The sequence below is a fragment of the Mesocricetus auratus genome, unplaced genomic scaffold, assembly GCF_017639785.1.
Source record: "Mesocricetus auratus isolate SY011 unplaced genomic scaffold, BCM_Maur_2.0 Super-Scaffold_100676, whole genome shotgun sequence".
NCBI classification, from domain to species: Eukaryota; Metazoa; Chordata; class Mammalia; order Rodentia; family Cricetidae; genus Mesocricetus; species Mesocricetus auratus.
Window position 1 is genome coordinate 161,107,408 of NW_024429266.1, and position 27,800 is coordinate 161,135,207.

At 46.7% G+C, this 27,800-nt stretch overlaps 1 protein-coding gene and 1 long non-coding RNA gene across 2 annotated transcripts in view; one reads left to right on the top strand and one right to left on the bottom strand.

The window, feature by feature from the left end:
* The first annotated feature begins 362 nt into the window (after window positions 1–362).
* LOC110341082 lies at window positions 363–20,475 on the top strand. The gene is made up of 2 exons (XR_002382976.2): window positions 363–1,241; window positions 17,345–20,475. It is a non-coding gene; the product is annotated as an uncharacterized LOC110341082 (long non-coding RNA).
* Window positions 18,389–27,800, bottom strand: part of LOC101823191 (RING1 and YY1 binding protein) — a 48,691-nt gene continuing 39,279 nt past the window's right edge. Inside the window, exons 3-5 of the mRNA XM_040737590.1 lie at window positions 22,838–23,014; window positions 22,635–22,733; window positions 18,389–22,279 (exon numbers count right to left, since the gene is read on the bottom strand). Coding sequence (XP_040593524.1) covers window positions 22,027–22,279; window positions 22,635–22,733; window positions 22,838–23,014 — 529 coding nt within the window. The 3' untranslated portion in view covers window positions 18,389–22,026. The remainder of the gene's footprint in view (window positions 22,280–22,634; window positions 22,734–22,837; window positions 23,015–27,800) is intronic.

Sequence of the window (27,800 nt, forward strand, 5' to 3'; positions counted from 1 at the left end):
CTGTGGGTGGCCTTGCCGGCTGAAGTACTGGGATTAGTACTTGGGGGGAGGGCAGAAGACAGACACCCAAACCCCTGTCACTCACTCACTATTGGCAGAGCGTCCTAGCCGGGGCTGCACCCTCCTTTCTGGAATGCCATTTCCAGGGAACACAGGCCCGCCACCAATCTGCAGATGTGGACCTTCGAGAAGCAACTGTGGGGAGACTTGGCCAACGGGAGAGAGGCTCCGGTTTCACATCCCACCACAGAGGGGAAGGAAGGGCAGCTCCTGCAAATGAGAGGGGGTTCTCGACCAGCAGAGGGGGTGGGGTGTCCCGTGCCTCGGCTGTTTGCAATTTCCATCTCTCAGGAAAGAAGGAAACTGTGTGAGACCAGACAGAGCCCCAGACAGCTGTGAAGTGAGAGGGAAGCCACTGGACAGCTGAGGGAGGGCTGGGCGCAGCGGCCAGCGGAGCGTGGCCTTGTAGTGCTGTACACCACTCGAGGGCCGCAGCCAGCCAGTCCTGGCGTGGCCAGCACTACTTCAGCTCCCAGAGCTGCCCCTTCCTATGTGCAGTGAGGAGACGGGGAGGTTCTGACTCCATGGGGCTGTTGGGAAGACAGCGTCCATCCGGCAGTGTGGCCTGGGAGAGCAAACTCTGAATGAGAGAAGGGCCTTTTGGCCTGAACCACCGGTGGGCCCAGGTGTTACAAATCCCCCCCAAGTCAGCTGTCATTGATTGTGTATCGAGCTTTTCACCTCACCCCCCACCCCACCTCTGCCAAATCCCCTCACCAGGCATGGGCAGCTGGCTCTGCCACCGCCGTATCTATGTTGAAGAGGAAGTGTGGGGTTGCGAGACTCTACTTAAAAAGTGCCCTAGGTTTTAAGGAAGGAGACACAGTGAGAAGAAGGAAGGCAGCCTCCATCTCTGAGGGATGGACAGCTGTTCCCTGGCGCTGAGCGGTTCTGGCTCGCTCTTGCTCTTCTGACTGGATGCCGGCCAGGGTTTGGAGAACTATAACTGAAGAGTACTGGCTTTAGGCTTAGGAAGGGAGTGAGCGGGCTCTTCCAAACCTTCTCCTACGGCTTGTGTTCTGAGGAGCTGGAGGGCCAGGAGAGTCTCTCCAGGAAAAGGCAAATGCAGCGTGGCCAGCAAGACCCACCGTCACAGGTGAAAGTCCTGACCTGTGGAGGAGTGGGCAGCTGCTCAGGCTGCTGGGAACAGGACTTTCTGCCATGAGGAGGCCAGCCAACAAGTAAGGCACATGTGCGTGTCTGTGTGTGCAGTGTGAACATGGGTGTGTTGCACATAGCATGTGGATGTGAGGTGAGCGTGTGTGTGGTATGTGATGGTTGGGAGGTGTGCGGGTGTGAGTATGAAGGGGAGGGTGGCCCTGTGGGAAGGCAGACATGGGCTGAGGAAGGAGGGAGGGGGGGTAGTGGAGGCCAAGGCAGAGGGAGAAAGGGAGGGGCTACCAGGTCACAGGAAATCCTCACAGAACATCCGGGTGGTCTGATAGAAAGCTGCCCAAGCGTCCCCTGTCCCCTGTCCCTGCCTGTGTGGCCCTCGGCCTGGTGACAGGCTCCACTGGACCCCAGTGTGCATTCCCTGGCCTCCCCAGCCCTGCCCATCCTGATGAATCAGACTCGGGGGCTGCATTGGGACCCTTGGTTCTTGACATGTTGAAGGGATAAGCCATGGTTTTGGTTTCATGTTTTGTCCAGTGATTTCCTCATTTGAATACTGTAAGCACTGGGTGTACCTCAGAGTGACTAGGTGAGATGATTATGGGCTGATGGTCACTGGGTGGTTACATTGTGGTGACTAACCGGCTGTGAGTGGGACTAACCCAGCCACTGATAGGGGAAACTTGCTGAAAATGAAGAAAGCTTGAATGACCCCTCCGGCTTCACTTATGTCTAATGCTTTTCTCACAGAAGTTGGAGGTTGTGTAGCTGAACAATATGTTCCCATCATCGTAACAACCTCTGACACAGGTCACAGGGTCACTCTAGAGGTTGCATAAGTTGCTTTTCAGGAACCTGGAGGCAGCTCAAGCTGGTTGAAACTGGGGAGCCTTCCCTTGGACCTATGCCAGTGGCTGATGACCTTTGACAACAAAGGGCCAAAAGTCCACTCTCAAGCATGTGAATGGCTCCATTTCTAAACACACACCCATGAAACTCACGGGCCACATGCCCATAACTTCACTTTCCTGTTAATAGCTTCCCCATACCTCAGACCTCCCTGCTTCTGTGTTCTGCAAACCCAGGGAGACAGTTTGAGCCCAAGCTCCTGTTTCCACACACTGGACAGTCTCTAGAGTAAATTATTTGGGGCTGGCAAGGTGGCTCAGAGGGTAAAGGTATCTATACATGGGCAATAAACATTTTGAAAATGAAACAAACAAAAAAATTGCATTTTACACCTGCCTCAGAAAAGAATAAAATGGGCCGACAAGTTGGTTCAGCGGGTTAAGGCACGTGCTGCCAAGGCTGTCCTCTGACCTCCACATGAAAGATGTGGCACTCATGCAGACACAAAGACACATGCAATAAATAGAAACATAATAAATTGTTCTTGTTTTTCAAGACAGGGTTTTTCTGTGTGACAGCCCTGGCTGTCCTGGAACTCACTTTGTAGACCAGGTTGGCCACGAACTCACAGAGATCTGCCTGCCTCTGCCTCCCAAGTGCTTGAATTAAAGGCATGTGACACCACAGCCCAGCAGATAATCAAAAATTCCTCACTCCAGTATTTAGCAGACTGTATAGCAAGCAAAACAGGGCTATTCTAGTGACAGTGTGACAATCATGACCCACTGCAGCTAGACTAATGGAGTAAGTCTGACCAGCTGAAGGATGAGTCAATCAGGAGGCTCCGTGACTGCCTGGATGGCTAGCTAATGACAATGCGTTAATGGGTGGTCAGTTGGTCTGGTTGCCTAAAAATTCATATTGACTAAATTACCAGTCAATGACTGACTGACTGACTGATGGATGACTGACAGACTGAATTTGATCTCCTGAGAGTGTCCAGTGAAGAGCTTGATTGATGGCTATGACTGACAGGCTAGCTGACTGGGAGGTGGCTATCTTTTCCAGACTAATATGACTGCGTGTCTGCCTGTGGCACCCACCCCCCACCCCGAGTCTTGACTGCCTCAATGGCATGTCTGCTCCTTGGAGAATTACTGACTGGCTGTTGACCCATCAGGTGACAGACTATTGCTGCCTCTGATGTGACTGACTGCTCAGCAGACAGAAAGTGACTGTACCCAACTGACAGGCCTGGCCACTTGCCTTAGTTCCTGGAGAATGATATTGTGGCTGTCCTACGGAGTCTGCTTGGCTGGTCCCTCATGGTGTGAGTGGTTGTGCCTGAATGGATGGCTGTGACAGGGAAACTGAGTGTAGCTGTGAAATAATATCCTAGGGACCAGGCTTGACTGTATGGCTGACTGGTTTTTATTCGTTGTCTGGGTGACTGATGCCTACTGACTGGCAGCTGGATGTTGGCTGACTGGCTGGCTGACTGACTGGCAGCTAGATGCTGGCTGACTGACTGGCTGGCTGGCTGGCTGACTGGCTGGCTGGCTGACTGGCTGACTGGCTGGCTGACTCACTGGCTGGCTGACTGGCTGGCTGGCTGACTGGCTGACTGGCTGGCTGACTGGCTGGCTGACTGACTGGCTGGCTGGCTGGCTGGCTGACTGACTGGCTGGCTGACTGGCTGGCTGACTGACTGACTGGCTGGCTGGCTGACTGGCTGGCTGACTGACTGGCTGACTGACTGGCTGGCTGACTGACTGACTGACTGGCTGGCTGGCTGACTGACTGGCTGGCTGGCTGACTGGCTGGCTGACTGGCTGACTGGCTGGCTGACTGGCTGGCTGGCTGACTGACTGGCTGGCTGGCTGACTGGCTGACTGGCTGAGACTGACCTGGAGACCTGCTGACTGTGGTACTGACTCAGTGCTAGTGGGTGTGGTATGTCAGACTGTAATTGAATCTGCCCCCGAGACAGTGTATGGCAGATTGATACTGGCTGATCATCTAACTGACCCTAGACAAAAGTAGCCGTGACTGAGTGTCCCTGACAATGTGGCCAAGTCTGGCTGTACTTGCCTGAGTGGGTATGCTAATAGGTAGACTGGTTGATGTTGGCCAGGCTACTGGCTAGCTGGTTGTGACTCACAGTGCAAGCGACTGCCTTGCTGTGTGGGCCTGGCTCTGTGTCAGAGTCTGACTGTGTGTGAGACAATGGCAGACTGACTGACTTTCCTGGCTGGCCTGTAAACACAGCCCCTACCCTTCCCAGAACCATTAGGGAACCGGGTGGGAGCTGGCCCAGTGTGACGGGACAGAGCAGCTTCTGTGGAGGGAAGGAGGCAGGAGCTGCCGGGGGGAGAACAGGAACAAGCCCAGCCTTGGAAAGTTCTCTGCATCACCCTTGCAGGGGCTGGGTCACTGGCACACATTCTCTTAGCTATGCTTTTGGCTCAGTCTTACAGGGCCTCTGTTTGGAGGCAATGTGGGGAGGGGATGTGGGGGAGCCTACAAAAACATTTACGCCAATAACGCACTGACAAGGCTCCAGTTTATAGGGGTTGGGGTGTGGGGTGGGAGTAGGCATAAGCCTGCCGACTGCCATTTATGGGGCTTGGATTAGGGCCAAACCCTGCCCTAGAAAATCCAGGCCTTGTAACGCAGGTCTGGGGAAACCTTAGGGAGATGTAGTGTGTCCTACACTCACCTCTGCTACTGACGCCATTTTATAGCTGAGGAAACAGAGGTTCATAGCCCTTGAAGGGCCAGGGTATTGTCTCCAACCCAGGTCAGCTGGGGCTGGGCTGACACCTCCAGTGTCTCTTCTGCCCTGCAAAGGTGCTGGCAGTGGGCTTCCGGGGCAGTCAACCATCTCAGGCAAGTTGCCCCGCCTCTCAGCCTGAGTCTCTGCATCTTGGAAAGGGTTAATTTTAGAATGCTGTTGGCAGAGCTCAGAGTGCGTGCATAGGGGCCTCTCCCTGACTGGATGTATGCCTCGGTTTCCTCTCGCAAGGGAAAGTCAGTCATGCGCCTCTCCTGTGAGCCTGTGGAGAGAGAAAGACACATCCCAGACACGTTACTTTTCTCTTTGCTGCGACAGAATGCCTAGTAACAACTTCACGAGAGGAAGCGTTTATCTTGGCCCTCGGTTCAGAAGACAGAGTCCACCATGGTGGGAAAAGCTTGGTCTCAGGAAGGTAAAGTGACTCCACAGCGGAGGGGAGTAAATGTTAGTGGACAGTTGCTTCCTTCTTTCTGCTCTTTTTTTGTGGTTTTCCGAGACAGGGTTTCTCTGTGGCTTTGGAGGCTGTCCTGGAACTCGCTCTGTACCAGGCTGGCCTCGGACTCACAGAGATCCGCCTGCCTCTGCCTCCCGAGTGCTGGGATTAAAGGTGTGCCACCACCGCCCGGCTCTTTCTGCTTTTTTATTCAGGCTACCATTCCAGTCCCTAACCTGTGCCACCAACATTCAGGGCAGGTCTTTTCTCCTCAGTTAAACCTCACTGGAAACGCCCAGTGGTGGGTCTCCTAGGAGATTCCAAACCCAGTCATGTTGACAAAGAAAGTTAACTGTCACACCAGAAAAAGGCTTCAGCTCAGTGCCTGCTCCAGGAAGCCATCAGATGTTGTGAACTTCTCATGATTATTAAGACTCATCCCTCAAGAGGTACATTAAGACTAATTAGAATCTCCTGTGCAAAGGTCTCTGGGAAGCCATGATGCGTTTCCTCGGTGTGAATGCTGTCCTTGGGAAAAAAAAAAACCAGTGTGGTGCATCTGTAATCCCAGTGCTCAGGAGGGAGGGAAAAAACCAGTGTGGTGCACACACCTGTAATCCCAGTGCTCAGGGAGGAAAAGGAGGAGCAGAAGGTCAAGGATTCAAAGTCAGCCTGGGATCCAAGAGACTGTCTGGAAAACATGACACAAAACCAAACAAGGGCACAGGGTGAGTGGACATTTAGACAGGGAAGAGACAGGGTTTAGTCACAGGGACAAGATGTCCATCTATGATACAGGAGACAGGCCTGGGACAGCTCCTTCCCTGTAGCCTCTTGGGATGCAGTTCTTCTGTCAGACTTCAGCCTCCAGCACCAGGAACAGTTGATGTTTTTTGTTTTGTTTTGTTTTGTTTTTTTGTTTTGTTTTGTTTTGTTTTTTTGGTTTTTCGAGACAGGGTTTCTCTGTGGCTTTGGAGGCTGTCCTGGAACTCGCTCGGTAGACCAGGCTGGTCTCGAACTCACAGTGATCCACCTGCCTCTGCCTCCGGAGTGCTGGGATTAAAGGTGTGCGCCACCAACGCCCGGCTGACAGCTGTGTTTTTTAACTACCCAGGTTTCACAGGAGTCCTTGTGCTCAAATACAGCCGAATGTGGAGACTCATCAACCTCAGACAGGTCAAATGAGACTGGCCTGAGGCCTCTTTGGGTCCCAGAGGGCAGGTGCTGCTCTCTCTACCTCACAGGCTCCCAGAAATCTGTCTTCCAGGTACTCTGTTCTGGGGAGGCTGGGATCAAGCAGATCAAATGTGAATTCAATTATGGCTTGAAGGGGAGTACATGAGGTCACAGACGAAATGACAGCAGGGACAAAGCCAGGACTTTGCTGTGAAGCCTGTGCTGGGAAAGAGGGCCTCAACAGCTACAGAGCAGGACAAGGCCTGCCCTCGTCACACAAAGGAGGGCCTCAACAGCTACAGAGCAGGACAAGGCCTGCCCTCGTCACACAAAGGAGGGCCTAGATATGGTGGTTCAGCTTGTAACGGCAACACCAGGAATGCTGGGGTAGGAGCTCACACTAGTTTGAGGACAGCTGAGGCTACAGAGTGAGTTTGAAGCCACCCTGAGTGAGCTACATAATGAGAGATGGGATAGCATGGGGCGCATAGTGTTAGTCTAGCTCAGAAGACAGCGTGAGTTCCAGGCCAGCTTAGGCTATATGCATGCGGCTGTCCCCTCATACCAGGCTACATGTGGCAACCACAGCTCTGGGACGCATGTGGGAACTGAGGCGACCATGAATCTGTTCGCTATTAAAGTTGGTCTAGTTTTCCCCTCCATTTAGCAGAGGAAGCTCATGTTACACAGAAAGGTTAATTACCCCCTACTTCCAAAGGTTCTCTGTTGCAAGCTCTGGGTTCATTTTCTACAGGAGGACCCGGTGAATTCCACATTGAAGGGTGTAGGCTTAGTGAAATTACTCTCTGGTTCTGACAGACCCCAGATGTAGCCACCTCCCAGAAGGGCCATGCAACTGAGACTGCCTAGGCACCACCGTGTGTGTGTGTGTGTGTGTGTGTGTGTGTGTGTGTGTGTGTGTGTGTGTGTGTGTGTGTGTGTGTGTGTGTGTGTGCGCTGGACAGAAGACAGCCTCTGCTGGTTTTCCTCAGGAGCTGTCTTTTTTTTGACAAGGTCTCACTGTTCTGCTGTTCTAGACGGGCTGGCCAGCAACGGTCCTCACCCCCAGGGAACCTCACATCTGCTCCCAGCACTAGAGTTATGAATGTGTGCCACCTCACCTCGCATTCTCCCATGGGTTTTGGGGATTGAGCCCGAGTCCTTGTGCTTGACAAGCACTTTAGCAACCGAGGCGCCACTCCAGCCCCTCCCCTCCTTAGACATAATATGGTTGCAAAAGTAAGAGGGTCTCAGTCAGGGCAATGGTGGTGAATGCCTTTAATCTCAGTACTCGGGAGGCAGAGGTCTCTGAGTTCGAGGTCAGCCTGGTCTACATATAGTAAGCTCCAGGGTTACACAGTGAGACCCTGTCTCAAAGACAAAACAAACAGTAAAAAGTCACAAGTTCTGAGATTACAGGGAAATTAATCTCAGGGCTACATCCACAATGCCTGTTTGTTCCCCACTCGGAGAGGCTAAACTGTCTATTGCTTCCTAAGTAAGGCCTCAAGGAAGCCCGAGAGACCTGGAGTCTCCATTGATAACTGAAATGGCAGGGGGCAGAGCAGGCCTCCAGCACCAAGCCTGACCCTTTCCCTCCAGGAGCTCTGCCAGACTCTTCCCGGCTTCAGCTTGCCTGTGTGTGAGGATTCTTAGAGTGGGATTGGTGTTTGTCTGCCCGGCCATTTCCTCCTGCTGACCTCAAGTCCATGAGGCCTTGGTGGACTCTTGCTGTGATGGGTCCTGGGACTTAGAAGTCTGTGACCATGCTGAGCCTGTGACGGTGCTGTAGGCCTAGCTTTGGTTCTGGGGGACTGGCATATGACCCAAATTCCTAGGACTTACAGCAAGCAGATAAAAATAATCCATGCGTGGATCATTTCTGAGCAATATGGATACAGACCAGAACTCATAAGAGGCAGATTTCTCTCCCGACACGGTACCCTGACTGCCGGATCACAACACCAGCAACTGTGACAGCTTTTTCTGGGCCAAGCACTATTCAAAGCACATAAAACCTATTAGCTCCCCGAGATAAGCACTGTCTCCATCCCCACTTAATATAGGCGGAGAGACTAAAGTTAAGTAACTTGTGCAATGCATGAATAATGGGGCTGGAGAGACAACATAGCGGTTAAGAGAACTGACTGTTCTTCCAGAGAACCAGGGTTCGATTCCCAACACCCACACAGCAGCTCATGCTTGTCTGTAACTCCCAGATCTGACACCCTCACACAGACCTACACACAAGCGAAACACCAATTCACATAAAACAAAAATAAATTATAAAAAAAAAACAAAAAATGTGTGCTTAAAGATGTGCCTCAAATCCAGAGCAAGCAGAAAGGGACAAAGTCAATCAAAGACCTGGTTCCAACCATGCCTGAAGCTAGAACCAGATTTCTCAGCAATACAAGCCAATTCATTCCTTTTGTTGGTTTGCTTAAGCTGCTTTGTTGTACTGTCTGGAAAACGTAAAGAAGCCACGGCAAAGTGCATTCTTGGGTGGGAGGCAAAAACTGTAGTGTTGCTACGATCCATTTAGTAGGATTTTGTCTATGGGCCTAACATTGCCTTCTGTGGTTCTGTTGTTAAACTTACTCTACTAAGTATGAAATGGAAGACCAAGGAGTCGAAGCCACTAGTCCAAGACTGGACAATAAGCAGCAGATGAGTGAGAATCCACTCAATGCTGCCTGACTCTAGTGTCCTTGGCCTTGACCACTTCTACCCAGACTTACAGTTTCATGAAGTTGACTTGTAACACACAACCTAATTACTTCAAAATTAGCATCAAGGACAAAACCAGGCATGGTGGTGCCAACCTGTAATGCGGCACGGGAAAACCAAGACTGTAAAATCAAAATAATCCACTGCTTTTAGTGAGTTTTAAGGCATAATGCTAATGTTCTTGAGGTGTTGGGTTCCATCCCCAGCACAGAAAAGACAATTATTACACAGATTAGTCAAGCTGCATAATTTTCATAAGCAATTCTAACATTCACAGTAGACAGTTCCCTGGCCAGTTTCAGAGCATCTCCCCAGCCCTAAGTTACCTTCCTCTGTCCATCTGCCAAATGACAGTTCATAGTCACTAAGTCCCATGAGATATGGGCTCTACTCTGAATTCTTTCCACTTAGGAGCTGTTCAAGCTCGCATCAAGTCCATACTTTGTCCCATCTTAAGCTAACTCTGGAAACTGACATACTGCATTTTATTTATCCATTTCGGGGTATCTGAGTTTCACTAGTGGCAATTATGATTTCACATAACTTTTTCCCCCTTTTTTTGGGAAATGGTCTCATGTAGCTTAGGTTACCCTCAAACTTCCTCTTCGAGTGCTAGGATTACAAGCAAGTCATCGTGCCCAGCCTCCTGAGATTTTTGGTTTGCTTATTGGTTTTCCAAAACAGGGTTTCTCTGTGTAACCCTGGTTGTCCTGGAACTCTGTAGATAGGGCTAGCCTCAAACTCAGAGATCTGCCTGCCTGCCTCCCCAAGTGCAGTTTTTATTTCATGGGTTCCCTTGTTAACCTTTTGGAGGTTCCAGTTTCTGCTTGCCAACACTTGTAATTATCCATCTTTATCTTGTTTTCTTTTCTTTTTTTTTTGGTTTTACAAGACAGGGTTTCTCTGTATTGTTTTGGAGGCTGTCGGTCCAGCGTGGCTTTGAACTCACAGAGATCGGCCTGCCTCTGCCTCCCGAGTGCTGGGATTAAAGGCGTGTGCCACCACCGCCGGCTCCATCTTTATCTTAGCTGTCTTAATGGGTGTGGCATTCATCTCACCAAGGTTTGGATTTGCATTTCCCTTCTGGCTAATTACTGTGAGCACATTTTTACAGGCTTAGGGGCCATTTTTACGATTTCCTACAACGTCTGTTCAGATCCTTTGGCCAATTTTTAATTGGATCTTCTCATCATTGAATTGCAAAGGTTCTGGGTGCTTTCTGTACAAAAGTATTTTCTCAGCTACACTCATTTGAAAAAATGCCTCTCCCTTCTGTGAGCATCTTTTCATGTTAGCGATGGTGCCCCTTGAAGCCTCAGAGTTTTTATTTAGGGGAAGAAAAAGCGAGATTGGTCCCCGGACCTATCAAAACTGTGACACTATGGGTCTGCTCCCCCTACTCCTATGCCCAAAAGAAAGGCTGGCCGGGCGGTGGTGGCGCACGCCTTTAATCCCAGCACTCGGGAGGCAGAGGCAGGCGGATCTTTGTGAGTTCGAGACCAGCCTGGTCTACAAGAGCCAGTTCCAGGACAGCCTCCAAAGAAACCCTGTCTGGAAAAACTGCAAGGTTGTATGCTGAACCAGCTCCTGCAAGGCTGGAGCTTGAGTCTAAAAAGACTCCTGAGAAGTCAGGAGAGAAGGCGCCCAGAAGGAAAAAGGGTTAGAATAACGCTGGCAAAGCTGGGGAAAACCCTGCAGAAAATGGAGATTCCAAAACAGACCAGGTAGAGAACGCAGAGGACTTCAGAAGGGATGGGCTGACACCACAGGCAAGTGCTATGCCATGCCCAAACGGCCGTGACAGGCATTTCTGCAGTCTGCCTTCTTTCTAACGCTCCATGACCATGGGATGCCGTTCTACTAACCTAGCTCTTTGGTTTCTTCCAACAGTTTCTCACAACCCAGGTTTTAACATCCACTTGTTACAAATATCCTTAACTTTTGTTTTACGTTTTTGTTGTTACCTTTTAGTGTGTGTATGTGTGTGAAAGTGCATACACAGTGCACATGCGGGGGTCAGACTTGCACAACTCAGGGTCCCAGGGATTGAACTCAGGGTGTCAGACGTGGGAACATAAGTATATTTATCCACTTGAGCCATTTAGCTGGCCCATCTTGGCAGGGAGCCAAGCAAGCACTGAGTGACTGTAGGGAGCAGATAGAGTTCTCAGTGAGTGTGTATTGCTGACATGGGCCCAGTGATGTCAAGGACTAGTGCTTTAGACCCATGGAAGTGGTGTGCCTTCCCTATACAGGTCAGGCTTCTAGTGCAAATGTTGGTGGTACCCACGAAAGCTAGCAACTGCTGCTTCCTCCTCCCAGACGGCTGCCTAAGGAGACTAGCCAACCCTCGCGCCATGTGCTCTTAGTGAACGCACGGGTGGGGAGTGATGCCGCTCCACCACAGTACACGGACCCCGCTTTTTCTGTACACACGTTTGTGTGGTTGTCCTTGTCAGGTTTCCAGGACTAAGCTGTTCTGGGAGCAGCACATTTCATTTCCAGTGTGTCCTATGCAAACCTATGGAAGTAATATTGATTTTTTTTTTTTGTACACTGCTCTTCTCATGTGCAGTCTTCCTAAACTTCTTCCCAGGTTGCTTGTGTAACAGGTTTGGGATTTGTTTTAAAGAGTTCTTTGGACTGTGGGTATAAAAGATGATGTCATGCTTAAGGACAGATAATCTTACTTCTTCCTTTCCAATATGGATGTCATTACTGCATCTTCTTACCTAATTCCTGGCAAGAATTCCAGTAGAGATGAACAAAAGTGGTGACAACAGAGATCCTTGTTACGTAGATCCTGAGTCTTTACCCTGGGATTTTACCCAGATATTCTTTGTCAGGCTGTGGAAGTCCCATACCATGTCTAGCTTATTGCCCACCATTATCAGAAAGGTATTAGTTGAAAAAAAAAAAAACAATGCTTTCAGATAAAGATGGATTTTTTTGTGTGTGTATGGGTATTTATTTCATCTGCATGTATGTCTGTATAACACATTCAAGCCTAGTGCCTATGGAGACCTGAAAAAGGTGTCAGGTCCCCAGGAACCGGAGTTACAGATGATTGTGTGTCATGTGGGTGCTAAGAACTGAACCCCAGTCTTCTGGAAAAGCAGCCAGGGCTCTTAATTGTCAAGCCCTCTCTCCAGACCCTGTCTGTTTTTAAAGCAAACATAAAACAATAACAAAATAAAACCGCAGGTCTGGGAAGGAAACGCCATTGAAGCCGGGAAATAGATGTGCAGGTCACTGCCTTGAGAAAGCCAAATGCTAAGCCAGGTTACAAAATTAAGAACCTACCAAATTCTCCAAAAGGCTAGCGGTCTCTGAATCTGTGGATCCTGTAATTCTAGACATGCTGAAGGCTGGAGAGAATTGGTTAAAAGCTGCTGAACAGATCAATTTCAGATCTGATTTCTTGGGTCTCTCCTTCCCCAACAGCCCACTGGCAAACAGAGCGGGGTTTGAAAGCTCACTGTCGGGACCTAGAAAACAATGCACCAAAGTAAGGTGCAACCATGTGCAGAGCTTGCTGGACGAGAGCCCTGCAGGGTCTCTAGCACCGTCTGGTGCCTGCAGACTATTCAGCAGACCTTGTTGGTCCAAGAAAGTTTATCCCAGCTCAAAGGCGCCTTTCTGTAAGCCTGGCTCCTTCACCTATTATTTAGCTACTTGTCTTATTGCTAAGACAAAATACCAACAAAAGCAACTTGAGGAAGAACTCATTCTGGCTCACAGTTTGGGGAAGTCCATCATAGTGAAGGCAGGGGCTCGACGCAGCTGCTCACATGGATCTGCAGTCAGAGAGCAGAAGCAGACGGGTGCCTTTCTCCTTCTGGGAGGTGTTTGCCCAGACACAGGATGGTACCCCCCACATACAGAATGGATCTTCCCACCTCAGTTAAACGAATCCATAAACTCCCTTACAGGCAAGCCTGGTGTGTCATTTCCATGTTGATTCTAAATGCTAACAGGTGGATAATGGAGACTAACTAACCATCACACCTACGGACAGTCTCTAACAGACTTGGATTGTCAGAGGTCCCCTCCCTGGAAATCTTACTCACCGGGTCAGAGAAACTCATTGTCCCACCAGGGAAAGTCTCAAGGTAGACACCACAGACTGTCACAAGCTGCCACTTCTTCCACAGGGCTTGTTTTGTGGACAAGGTTTCACATAGTCCAAACGGGCCTAGAGTTCAGTCTATAGATGAGGCTGGCCTTGAACTCCTGTTCCTCCTGCTTCCACCTCCCAAGTGCTGGGATTACAGGCACCACTCTTGGTTCTGAGGAACAACCTAGCACCGCCTCTGTGGTTCCTCCCCTCATCATCCCACAGTGGTCCTCAGGAACTCCCAGAAGCTGCAAGCCTGCTCCTTAGAGCCATGTAGAAGTCAGTCACCAAGCCCTTTGCTCAATGTGAGTTTGCTGTGACAATGAAGTTAAAATGACTTTTCCTCTCTTAGTCTTGCTACTGAGCTTGTTTAATGAACTCAGTGATAAGGAGTGAAAGGAAGTTTTTCTCTCCCCTGCAGCAACCATTCTCAAACCTTCTAACATGAGCACTTGGATAGATCGAGTAAAAACAGGGTCCTTCCAAGTCCCTGGATTTTGGTCCTGGAATACATGTTGAATTTACATGTCATCCCCACTCCACCAACTTGTCAACATGACTTCCTTTCCTTGGGTAAAGCAAGCTCCACAGAGCCACCAACTTGGACAGTATTTGCGGTGGTGGGACTCCCTCCAGTCTAATGACTCCTCCCTGCAGCCCTAGAGCAGTCTTCTGGCCAGGTCTCGGGTGGTAAGGGATCTTCACAGGCACTGAGTGGATGGTCATGGTCTCCCCCACCTACTGGAAGAAAGGCTTGTGGAATGGAGGAAGGACTCATGTAAGCTGCAGTGTGACTTAAAATGATATCTGGAGAGCCTTGTTGACGGTTAAGGCCAGCAGAAAACCCAGCAGACATCTGCCAGGAGCCAGGAATTCTTCGCATCATAAAGTCCTGCAAATATCTGATCATCCCACAAAGCGAGGATCACAGAGGAGCAATGTTCTCCCAAGTAACAGAGCAGTTTGTATGTAGTACTTAGGCCTGACAGTCCTTCGCTCTGTTCACTAAAACCTTTCCCTGTGTCGTATTAGTTGATTTTGATTGTTTAAAAAAAAATACCAGGGTGACGAAAGGGGAACAAATCTGTCTGCAGGATTTGTTGGAGCTTTGGATACTCAGTTAACTGTTCTAATGGGATGTGGCTTGGTTGATATAGTATAGTGCTTGCTTAGCATGCAGAAAGCCCTGGGTTCAAGTTTCAGCAACTCCTGTGGGCTAAACTTCACAGTTTCATGATGGCAGGTGCTTAGTTTGCGAATTCTCCTTCAGAACTATAAAGGAAGAAAAAGCGGAATGCAGTCCTATTTAGTCCTAAAAAGAATGATATTATACCATCTGCAGTTAAGTGGAAGGAAATGGAGATCATGATAAGCAATATTAACTAGACCCAGAAGGACGTTGCATGTTTTCTCACATATGGAGAGAAACATGTTAAATTTGTAGAATGTAGGTTGTATACATATACACATGACACAACAATAGAAGAGGGACTATTTGGGAAGAGGATTAGTGTAGGAAGAGACCAAATAACTACAGGTAAAACTCTCAACAGAAATACAACGTGCTGATATCACCCGGAGGCCAGGGGACACTGAGGTCGAGGCAGAAAGAATGAGAGCCGGAGGATGGAAGGGAGAACTACAAAAGGCTATTTATCTTGACATAATGTGGCCATGGCAATCACAAAAACACAGAAGCTGTGATCACAGGGCCAGGGATGGGGTGGCTAATAGGGCAAAAAGGGTCTGCAGGAATGGCGAGGAGTAAGAGAAGATGGGGTGCCCACAATAAACACACTATATACAAGAAACTTCCAAATATTTTTTCGAGACAGGGTTTCACTGCGTAGCTCTGGTTGTCCTAGAACTCACTCTATAGACCAGGCTGGCCTTGTACTTACAGAGAGATCTGCCTTCCTCTACCTCCCTAGTACTGGGATTAAAGGGAACAAAAAGTAATTAAAACAAAGTAAAACTGACAACCAAGAGCATGGGCGTTGGTGGCCCACGCCTTTAATCCTAGCACTTGGGAGGCAGAGGCAGGAGGAACTCTGAGTTGGAGACCAGCCTGATCTACAAGAGCTAGTTCCAGGACAGCCTCCAAAGCCACAGAGAAACCCTGTCTCGAAAAAACAAAACAAAACAAACTGACAAATTAGTAGGATAGCAAACATTGAAAACTAAAACTTTCAGTGGAAAGCCACACTGAGTGCAACACCAGTTGCACTGGGCAGCTGTCAAAAGTCACCCCTGGATTTCATTTATATGTGGCCTTTAACCAAATGGTGCTGCCTCTGGGCCAGGAAAAAATAGTACCAACTAAAAAGCACAATAAACCAATCATAAAACAAACTCCTGTTATCAGTAAGGTTATCAGTGGACGTAAGAAAGCAAATTCAGAAAAATAAATCTCTTACTAGAAATGGTTCAACAGCTACTTCTCAGGGCATCAGCTAATGACCTGGCGAGAGACCAAGGCCAGAGTGCATGTTCGGTGGGTCTTAGCGGGGACTCCACACACCTGTGAGGCTGACTTGTCCAAGATCACGCAGTCCCCAGAGGTGAGTCCTCTCAGCACCATCTACTCCACAATTCACGTCTGGAGTGCCATCCACTTGCTGATCTGGCTTGTGACTTACGGTGGAGACTGACAGACCTGGGGAGATGTAGCCTGGGTAGGTCCTGGTCTAGACTACACAGTGGCACTCAGGGCCGTAAGTTCCTAGCATCAGGAGGCTGGGGCTGTTCTTCAGGCTGCAGAGCTCAGTCCTGACAGTACTAGGAATCTTCTCATCTAGCTATGTTCTGCAGGGAGCTACAGTCTTTGAAGAGTGAGGGTTTGTGGGGACACCAGACCTTGAGCAGAAACCCACTTCCCCTTCGGCCTGGGAGCAGGCAGCTGTGAGATAATGTTTACTGAAAACAATTCAGTGCTATAAAGCTCTTGATAGGGCTCAGATAAGGGCTTGCTCACTGAAACACCATGACTTTGACACCCCCTACGGCTAGATGCTTCTTCCTGTCCCCCCTGCTGTGTCTCCCCGATTCTGGGGCCGGAGATTAAACCACCAGCCAGGAGGGTGAGAAGTCTGGAAAGAATTATGTGTAGATGGATGGCAAAAGTCCTTAAAAAGGGAAGCGTTTTTTCTTAGAGACTTCTCTCCTAAGCGGACTTGGGGTCTCCTCCTAAGCTGACTTGGGAAGCATAAAGTTTTCTTAAAGCAACCAACCGGTCTCTGTGTCATCTATCCCGACCACCTTGCTACATTCTCGGATGCAGGCTACACAGCAGGTGCGACAAGGGTTCTAAGTGGTTTCTTCCTTCTGGACTCATGCAGGCCTCTTGGCTCGCCTCTTTGGATGCCTAGCTTCAGTTACTCAAAAGTTGATTGAAAAGTTTTGAGTGGGTTCTGTCCTGTCCTCGGCAGGAATAACAAATGGGTTCTATATAGGGGAGCATAGATTGTCAATGTCTGTGGTAGAAAAGTCTGGTTCTAGATTCAGCTTTACAAAAGAAGAAGAAGAAAAAAAAAAGACTAGTGATGTCTGGTATGAGCCCATGGTGAGAAGCTACAGCAGCCTGCATGCTTGCCCTGCAGGCCTAGGCAAAGGCACCTGTACAGCTGGGTCTGGTGGTGCAGGCCTGCAATCCTTGTTTTCTGGAGGTCAGGGCAGGAGAACCAAAAGTTGATGATTTGCCTGGAAAACTTGGGGTAGCCATCTCAAAGCTAAAACTGTAAAAGTGGTCTGGGATGCGGCCCCGGTAGTAGAGCTCACCAGGCATGCAAAGCCCTGTTTATGTTCAACCCCCAGCAGCAAACACGGGAGTAGCAAAGCACCACACAGTAGGCCTTTCTCAAGTCTACTGTCCTCCTCACTGCTCACCCCTAGCAACCTGTGAATGCGGCATCAAAACTGAAGCCTGCCTGGCCTGGATGCCTTAGAGAGCCACCCTATCCCCCACCCCCACTTTGATTAATGCTAGACAGAACACCACGTGCATACCTTTCACTCCACTGTCTGCCTAGGCCCTGTTGATATTCACAGGTATGCCTGTTTTTTTTTCCAGAAAAATCGGAGCCTTTCCTGTAAGACCAACTATCCCCTTCCACTGGGAGTGCAGATTAGGCCATGGCTTCCATCAATGGCTACACACACCACTTGGCTGATTACCAGCTTGCCTCCAAGGCGGCTCTACATCTGTCCTGCTTTTATTTCTGAGTGCCAAAGACCAGGTGAAGGGGCAGGCTTCCTCTGGTCCAGACAAGAGCTGGCTGTCCAGGCACTGGCAGCCTTTTAAACATCATTCCGGCCTTGTACAATTCCTTCAGCAAGCACGGAGGTCACACATGTATTCAGCTTTGGCCTCTCAATGAGGTTAATAATCCCTTCCTGATGTCTCGTGTTCGCACATGTCCCTCGGGCGGTTCCATCCTCCCAAGTGTTCTCAGTACCACCACCAGTGGGATTCCCCACCAAGGGTCTGCAAGTACCACAAGCAGCATGGGAGGAAGAGCACTTTTCTGCACCCAAGAGGTCCGGGGCAAACATTGGCAATGCCCACATCATTTACTCCGTGCCCCTGAAACCTTCCCAATCCTTCTGAAGAACTGAACGGTGATAAAGGGCAATGAGCAAGACTCTGTCTGCACTCTTCCCTTCAGTGCCAGCTCAAGAACAGACCAGACAAGAAGACCTCAAAGGCAGCAGCAGCCGCCAGCCTTGCTGTGTAGCTTGTGGGCCAGACAAGGTGCTTCATTCCATCTGGTCACAACAGGCTTAAGGGGCTCTGGCAAGAGCAGGGGCTGTCTGAGGTCTTTCAAACCCTGGAAGGCATCTTCAGCTCCCTCAGTTACCACAGCCTATCTGAAAGGAGCACAGATAATTACTTTCTTCCAAATTTTAATGGTTCTTTGGCTCAATTCTTTCTTGTACTACTTTGTGATCTATACACTACAACACTCAAAATAACCAGCTTCCGCTAACTCAAGAACTGAAGGAACTATGCTTTCTATCCCCACTGGAAACATACCACAAGTGGGAGAGGAAAAAAGAAACTAGGCTTTTCTAAGGGTTGAAGTCTATGGAACAACAAAAATAATCATCTCCAATGTAAATTTTACTATTTTATTTGTGAAAAAACTACAAGCAGAATTCATAAATAGACATTTCTATTTAAAGCAGGAAAATGATAAAGTGGCTTCTAATAACATAGTCGTGCACATGCCAATAACAGGAATATATTAACATCTTTTATTTGCTAGACAAAGAGCAGTGTCCAATATAAATTTCCCCCAAACATTTAAGACCTGTGAATTTCTGACCAGTTCACAAAACCACCGACACTTTAGCATGAAGAGAAAACAAACCTAACAGACTGTCAGCTCTAAGACGGACGGAGCAGAAACTTCCAAAGCATTATACAAGCCATCTTTCTGGGCAAATGGAAAATAGAGCTCGTATAAGACATTAACAAAAGTTCACAAGGGAAGATTATGTTCTGACATACTTAACAAGCATTCGCTATCTGTCTCCAACAAACAAAGCTAAGGAAATAATGTAACCATCTTTACACAGTAAATTAAGGTTACAAGTCATACACAAGAACAGAACTGCTTGCGCGTTAGAAACTGTTCAGCTCCATTGTCACACTCTAAATGTTGGCTCTTAAACCATTTTCGGTAACATACAAGCAAAGGTTATTATATATTCAGCAATTAATAAATTCTCAATAATTTAAGATACGGTAGCTTACAAATGTAGACTGAGAATGGTCTTGATAAGGCAGGCGAGACATCTTAGTGGAGCTAATCTCACAGAAACTTCTGCCAATGTTTTGAAGCATCAGATCCAAACTGAAAGGTTCTGATTAAAATATTTTTGTGGGTTATCAAGATGTCTTTTTATCTTCTCCCAACTGCACGACTCGGGCAGAGCAAGTCAGGTCAGCTCTGTGTGTGTGCACACGAGTGTGAAAGATCATGTACTAAACACGGGAAGCTTGCAAGCCTTAACACTGTGCTTTTTGTTTTAATATGCTTTCTGTGCCACTGAATACCAAGTATTTCTGATCCTCTTAATGTCTCTTTGTAAGCTACACTAGTGTTTTTACCTACTGAGTACTATAGTAGGGCAAACTGTAAATGCAGGAAGCTAACAGGAATTCCATTTCCAGATGCATGCCTGAGGATGTCATTGCTTAGCAAGCACCCACCACACCTCTCCACCCCAACAGAGCCTGTGACAGCAGCAACAGGGCAGCCAGGAACATCTGATTGCTTAGACTCCGCCGCTGTCAGCTGCAGTTTCTACCTCAAGGCAAGTTCACTCCACTTGTTCTGAAGCCTTCCCTCCCTTCACTTCTCCTCATTAATTTATCACGGAGGCAAAACTGAAAAACCAAGACACCGGCGATGAATGAATTAGTAGCCTATGAGGAGCTGGTAAATCAGCCTTTCCCACTAATCTAGGGGGTCCAATCACTTTACATGAAACTCGTTTTGAAAAAGTACACAGTGTTTCTGAACAAAGTGCATACCAACACTTATTGGTTCAAAGAGCAGTGCAATCCACATGAATTTGGTGGCATTTAAATTTTTTTTAAAAAGTTAATTAAAAAACTTAGCAATTCCTTACACCTCTGGAAAATAAATATGGCTGACTAATTAACCCTCCCTGAGACCCTTAATAAAAGGAATATTAAAACTTTAGAAGGAATGTCTTTGCAATACCCCACTAATATTAAAATGTGGATTTAAAATTCATAGTCAAATCACTATGTATTATATATTCTGATGCTTACAGAAAGCACCTCATTTCCTTTGGTTCATTAATAAATACTTTAAAAAGGTATTTAAAAAGGTAAGTACAACTTGTATCCCAGACACAAGCACTGTTTTAAAAAGAGGGGAGCATTGTCCATGCTTCTGCGAACAGGAGCCCAGCGACAAATAGCACTGCCTTTGCGGACAGAACGTAGACTACGGCGCATCAAATGACTGGTTTTAATGTAAATGTGAATGGAACCATTCCTGTTGGCTACTCAATTCAAGCTGTTAGTATGTTCTTAACTTGTTGCCTCCACATATAGAAATTAGTTCTATTATTAAGCAAACCCGGTTAACACCAAGATGTGGTGTTTCCTTACACTCTCCCCAACGAGTCTGTAAGATGTGATCAAATAAAGGAAGGTTAACACCACGTTCTCATGCTTAAAGTGACTTAAGTTCTACAAGCTCAGTGGATATGAAGGTAAAGTCAGATAGGAGAGATACCCTGAATCTAAGAGCAAAGCAGAACCACCCAAATTTGGGATGAGATGGGGCGATAAATTGTTATTAGTGGTCTTTAATTATCCCCTGCCCCCAAAATGGTAAAAAGTGAAAAGAAACTTCCGGGTTCAGTCAAGCTATCTCTGCTGACAAGACAACGACCACCTGGTTCGCTTTCCTGGAACGAGAGCTTTCCCTGCAACTTGCCCATGCCCCCCTGCAGTTCCTTTCCACACAAGGAGCCAAAAAATGACACCAGAGACTGGAAGATCTCTGTGTCAGGTCTGGATGTGTGGCTGACAACCATTGTTTAGTAAAGTGAACCATAGAAGGTTTTAAGAAGAAAACAACTGCATTGGTAGGGTGAGGGTTGGAGGGTAGGGGTGGGGTGGCAAACAGACCGTGATCACAAAGATTAACCACTGCAATGTCACAGGGGAAGTAGACACAAGGACTGCTTCCCTAGATGGTGTGGATTAAAAATGCACTACTGCAACCCTACAACTAAGAGACAGGAGCTAGATGTGCCTCAGGCATGAGCAGAGGTCTGGAAAAAGGCCGGAATTCAGATACAGAACACCATATTTTCATGAGTGCTTAAGAACAGCAATGTTAACATGTAACCATAATTTACACGAATACTTGGCATTCTGGAGCTAGTTTTGTTACTTCCAAATGGTCAAAGCCCTCCAACTGAACCACTTGTGATTTGTCAATTATCCCATCGCAAATGCAGGCTATCTGGAGCAGTCTTTAAATTTGAGATCACATTGTTTAAAAAATATATTTTTTATATCATCCAGTACTCTTAAAGACAGATGAGAGAGTCAAGTTCCCATGTGAGTTGGAACATACTTCATGTAAGACTGACTTTAATGTATTTCAGCACTTTCATAGAAGGGACTGTCCCAGATCTGTGTCAACTGTTCAATGTTGTATTCACTTCACAGTGTATCAAGCACCAGCGTTGCCATGGATTGGTTTCAAATAACCCTTTATATATAATTTTATATTTATATATATAGTTATATCAAAACTGATAGTACAGAGTATAGCTGGACGAAAGAACTAAATTTAAGAGGATATGCTGACAGGATGGAGTCTGTGAACACAATAAATAAAAGTTCCCTCCCCCCTCCCAACCCTCTTCAACAAAACAAGAAACAGAAAACCAGTTGTAATGTACATGGAAAATTGTGCACAGCAGATTTTTTTATATAAAAAGTAGATTCAGGAGCACATCCAATTATAAATGATTGTTAGGAAAATCATATAAAACAATGGAATACATAAAAGTGTCAAGAGTAACTGTCAGGGTACGAAATTCCTTGGTAGCCAGATGCCCACGGCAAGCAGAACCTCTCCTGGTAGCATCACTACAAGGTCGTCCACAGTAGACTCCAGGGCGCAAGCAGCAAGGGCAGGTGGAGGGTTTGAATCTCATACCCTGATTCATAGTTTCACAATCCCATGTGCAATTTCAGAAAGATTCATCATTTACTGCTGACATGTCGCCCTTTGGCGTGGAGGAGCGGGAGGAGCCTTTGTCTGTGCTCTCTGACCCCGAGCTGCTCTGGTTCTGCTGTTCTGACCCTGCACTGGAGGTCACTGTGGAGGAGGATGTAGAGGAGGATCGAGTCTTTTCCTTAAAGTCTGTGATAATGACGGTGACATTGCCCACAGTTACGGCCAATTGCTGTGCGGTGCTCCTGTCCACGTTCTTCAGCCGGGGCCTGAAACATGCCAAGGGAACCACTTAGGAAGGAAGTGACAGCATCAACACAAGCCCCCCCCCCAAGCTTGTGCCCATGGACCTAAGCTGCCAACACAGGAACATTGGTGCCCATTAGCTGTAGGTGTGTTGACCATTTTTATAATAAGAGAAATAAACAACCACCAGCTAGCAGAACTTTTAATCCCAGGTGACAAACGACTTCTGTTCTGGCCAAGATGGTCTATAGGAAGGTCAGCAGCCTTACTTCTATAGCTCCTCACTCCACCTCCCTCAGCCTAAAATCTCTAAGTAACCCTGAGCTTTTGATTATGATTAAATAAACAACTTAGTATTTCACTACAGTTTCATAGTACCTTGAGGTGTGATTCGTTTCGCTGGTCTTTGTTGTAGCATTAGCAGACTGTATACTGTTAGCTTCACTAGGAGGGTCTTTTAGAATATCAGACTTTGGTCTAAGGGGCAAAACAAAGATCCAGAAAAATAAAAATAAGTCATCATTTAAAATCTCTGATCCAAGTGCAAATTAACATGTTGTATTTAGTGTCCAGAAACTTACTTTGTTTTCTTGTTGGTGTTTTTCTTAGTGACACTGGGGCTGATGTCCTTGTCTTTCTCAGGCTTCTCTTTGTCGGGCTTTTCCACCTTCTCCTTCTTCTCCTTCTTAGGGGGGGGTGGAGTGGCATACTGCTGTGCCACCTGCTGTGCCACCAGCTGGGAATTGATGCGAGGTTTCCTAGAACACACAACACAAGATACAGCGTAAGCACCGTGTGAGTACTTCACCAATTTTATCATGGCAACTGTCCATCATCCCATATTGCTTCAATGTTGTATGCATAGCCTTCAAAAGAAGACATCAAATGCACTTGCTGTACATATGCACACAGCCCTTGCAATCATCCAACAAGTTGTAAGAGTGCTAAAAACACTTCTTTTGAGCTGTCATTCTTATACGGACAGCTTTCAAATATGTCCGCTGCAGAGGGCTAATCTTGTTTTATTAAAGGGACACTGGTAATCCCTTAAAAAAGAGAATGAAATTAGAAGTGTGACATTCACTCCTCAATCTAATTATTCCAACTGGGCCTGCTCCCCTGCAGCTGTGATTGGCATGGACAACACATACAGGGCAATAAAAGGTAACTGTGGTTCACACATTCCCAAAGGGATGAAGTCACTGAAAAAAAAAAAAACCTGAGACAAGAGATACATTGACTGTGTCATAACGTTATGTCTGTACCAATCTCCAGCTGACACAGGGTCCCTCATCACGGTTGTATGTAGCTTCTAAGTAGTGCCAAACACTTTCACAATGCAGGACTATTCACAGACCCAATGCTAGCCAACGTTTCTATATACAGCAAACCCTCCTCTGCAGCCACATAACAGATCTCATAAGTGAAGTGGTACCCACGTTATTACAAGGCAAGTGGCCCATAAAGCATAGGAATACCAGGCAAGGGGATGATCAGTCAGAGATGACTGAGATGAAATGTTATTGACCATGACTGACTACTAAAACTTAGATGAGACAGGACTCCTATAATACAAATAAAAATTTCCTAGCTAGACATTCAAGAAGAATCAATGCACCAAACCCTAATGAGAACATTCAATGAGTTCTTAGCAAAGTGAAGGGACTGAATGCTATAACACAGTAGAGTTGACCAGAGCAAAAGTCTCAAGGAGAGGACCTGGACCACCAGTCCTGCTTTCTCACATAGTTTGGCTATTCCTCATGCGGGACTGTTAAGCAAACAAGGTAAACGGGGATAGCGCTTGAAAAGACATGATGTAGGAGATAGATGTTATCTATTCTAGTAAAGGCACAATCTCAGAGAAAGTCTGCTCTCAGCCTCCAGCAACAATGACCTTGAGCAGGAAACTATTTACCTGAAAGTACATTTCTCTAAGGGAAGGATTATGTCACAAGATCTTTATCAGTGGTTTTCAACCTTCCTACTGCTGTGACCCTTAACACAATTCATGTTGTGGTAACCCCCAGTCATAAAAATTATTTTGTTGCTACTTTATAACTGTAATTTTATTACTATTATGAATCGTAATGTAAAAATAATGTAATGTAAAAAATGACCCTTGTGAAAGGGTCATTCAACCCCACAAGTTAAGAACCACTGCTCTAGATACTAAGTCCTTGCCTCCAGAACATTCAGACAAGGTGCTGCCAGTTTTAACAATGAAGCAGCCCTACCTAAAATGTTCCTTCAGAGAATACAGCTGCAAATACAAACACAGCATGAAAGCATTTCACAGACACCAAGGAAATGAAAACCAGCTGTTTACAGGGATTATTATAACAAGCTTTTAACCACACTCGTGTGTCAAAAGAATTTCAGTTCTGGAGTGTAGTGTGTTTTCCCTGCATACACAAAGCCCTGGGTTCAATCCCTAGGCACTGCTGTTAAACCTAATGAATTTGAGGCTGACCCGAGCTACACAAGGCCTTGGTATGTACAGAGAAGTACCATGATGATCTGAGGGTTCTTTCAATTAAGCCCAATGCAAACAAGCTGTACCCAAGATCAAGAGACAGTACCTGAAGCACTTTATACAGACAGGACCAAAGATGCCCAGCGGCCTCATGCAAGAGCCCCAGTAAAGCTTTGTGGTATCTTTTACCAAGCTACACTACACCTCAATGCCAGGTAAAAAGAGCAATGGTGTCACACACCTTAATCCCAGCAATCAGGAGGCAGAGGCAGAAGGATTTATGCGTTCAAGGTCAGTCTGGTCTACTGAGTGAGTTCCAGGATAGCCAGGGCTAGACAGAGAACCCCTGTTTTGGGGGGTGGGGGCAGAGAGAGAGGAGAGAGAGCAAATATCCACACTACAGGTAAAGGCAAAGGAGGATATGAGAGCATGATTTGGTCTCCACTCTGCTGACTTTCAGTCAGGTCAGCCACTCCTACAAATCAGGGCTGCAAAGACAAAGGGACTACAGGTTGTCAGCAATGACACTTGTCAGGCAGAGATGGGTGAGGGTAGGGTTGTAGGTAGAGATGTAAATACCATGGATCAGAAAGTGTCTGTTCTGAGCCGGGCGTTGGTGGCACACGCCTTTAATCCCAGCACTCGGGAGGCAGAGGCAGGTGGATCTCTGTGAGTTCAAGGCCAGCCTGGTCTACAGAGCGAGTTCCAGGACAGCCTCCAAAGCCACAGAGAAACCCTGTCTCGAAAAACAAAAAAAAAAAAAAAAAAAAAAAACAAAAACAAAAAACAAAACAAAAAAAAAATCAAAAAGGAAAGTGTCTGTTCTGGTACAAGGCATGTACGCTAATGAAGACAGAGAAAGAGAGCTCCTGCATCTCAAACCACCTATGAAAGCCTGGCTGTGGGAAGAGCACCTAACAGCAGAGCCTCCAGCTCCCTACGGTAGCTCTCTGGCTTATCTAGGATGCAGGACTCCTGACAAAGCTAGCCTGCTGCACTACTCACATGCTGCAGTCAACAAACAGGTAAGATGTCTATAAAGACTTGTGCCAATGTTAGGCACTAACACCTCAGCAAATATATTTTAATTCTTCAGCACAGGCAACAACCTTCATTAAGGACAGGGCAAAATCCATATATGCAGAGAATAAATGATGGCCCATTCATCCTAGAACAAGCACAACAGTATGTGGGCAGACAGCGATGTGCTATGTTGTACGAGCCAAAAGGAATTAAGACTAATTAGCACCGTATTCAATTATTAACCATGAAAATTGACCCAACTTCTAAAAGCACTGTGTTATTTGAAAATAACTGTTGTGTTCTAAATGTTGTATGCATGGCTCCATGACAGTTACCTTATATGCAACCCACCACTCAACTCTTCCCCATCCAAACCCTCCACAGTGACAATTTATTAGTTTCTTTAGTTCAAATATTTGCTACAAGCTAACCCCCAACCCCTGCCAATTCCCACCCCAGTATTTTCTGGTGTTAAGGAGCAATTTCATGACCTAAGGAAAATGAAAACAGAAAGCTCTCCCATAGTAAGGTATCCCTGTGAGAAGCACTGATTTTTTGACCCTGATTCAAAAACATGGATATGCCCCACCTAAAAACAGCACAGCACAAGCTGGGTGGTGGTGAAGCGCTCCAACCACTGAGTTACACACTTCTCAACCATGCATTTCTCCTGCTGTCTTACAGGTAATATGGGAAGTGTGGTGGAACAGAGTGTGGCTGGGCGTCCCAGCACTAGGGAAGCAGAGGCAGGAAGAACTCTAAGTTCCAGGACATCCAAGGCTATATACAGACTCTTTTCTCAAAACAAGCAAAAAAGCACCAATGTAATAAACTCTGATATGAAAATTTATATATTAATATAACCAAGACAAGTAAAAGCTCCTTGGGGGCTCTTAATAATTTTAAAGAGTAAGGGCGGTAGAGGCAGGTGGCTAGCCTGGTCTACAGAGTGAGTTACAGGACAGCCAGGGCTATCCCAGAGAAACCCTGTCTCAAAAAAAAAAAAAAGTCCATGGACAAAATACATATTAAAAAAAGAATGTCTTGTGTAGAAGAATGTTTCCTAAGATATTTTAAAAATACTTTTAAAAATTACTTTCATGTGTTTTTATGGTTTGTGTCGTGGTGTGTATGTGGAGGTCAGAGGACAGCTGGAGGGAACTGGGTGTCTTTTCCCACCACTCGAATCCTGGGAATTGACCTCAGGTTGTCAGGCTTGGTGGCAAGTGTCCTTACCCACTGAGCCATCTTGCTAGCCACCTAGAACCTTTCTCTGAAGATGAATGGAGTTCTCTGGCATTTTCAGTCTGGGTGGTGCCAGATCGTGGCCAAGTACTCCAATGACAGCCCAAACTGCATCTCCTAGACTGGACGAACAGAGAACAGGCTCACTTCCCACCTGCCCAGATCCAACAGAGGAAAGGCTGCAGCAGCAAAGGCCCACTCTCTGATGCAGTGTACTGTGATTTTGGGTAAGTTACATCATCTGGCCAAACTTCTGTTCCCTCAATGATGAAAACATTGAGGCAGGGTAAATGATCACTAAGGTTCCTTTAGCTCAGATACTTGCATTCAATATTTAATAAACATATCTAAGCAAGTGCTTGCTCTTGAGGTACAGGCTGTTTGTAGATTACATTGTCAGCAACTTATTTAGTCTGCTTTTACAGTCAGCTATAACATGTTGGATATGACCAGAATCATCACCTTTCAAAAAGCAAACAAAACCTCCTTATAGACCACTAGGACAACCATTCTCCAGGCTAATACAGTTTCAGATGCAAATAAACTTGATAAATCAAGTCTCCCTCCAAGAATCAACACATTAAAGCAATTCAAATGCTGTGCAAATACTTCATAGCTGTCAAAGACCCTACTTAAAATCTAACAGTTTTGAAATTATAGTTCATTTCACTAAAATAATTATAAAACAAAGAAATCTATAATTCTTCGAACAAATATAAAAGGCTATTAGTCAATTACAGGTCTAATAATTACCCAACTACTTTCTGCAGCTTATGGTTAAGACTCGCTGAATTGGATTT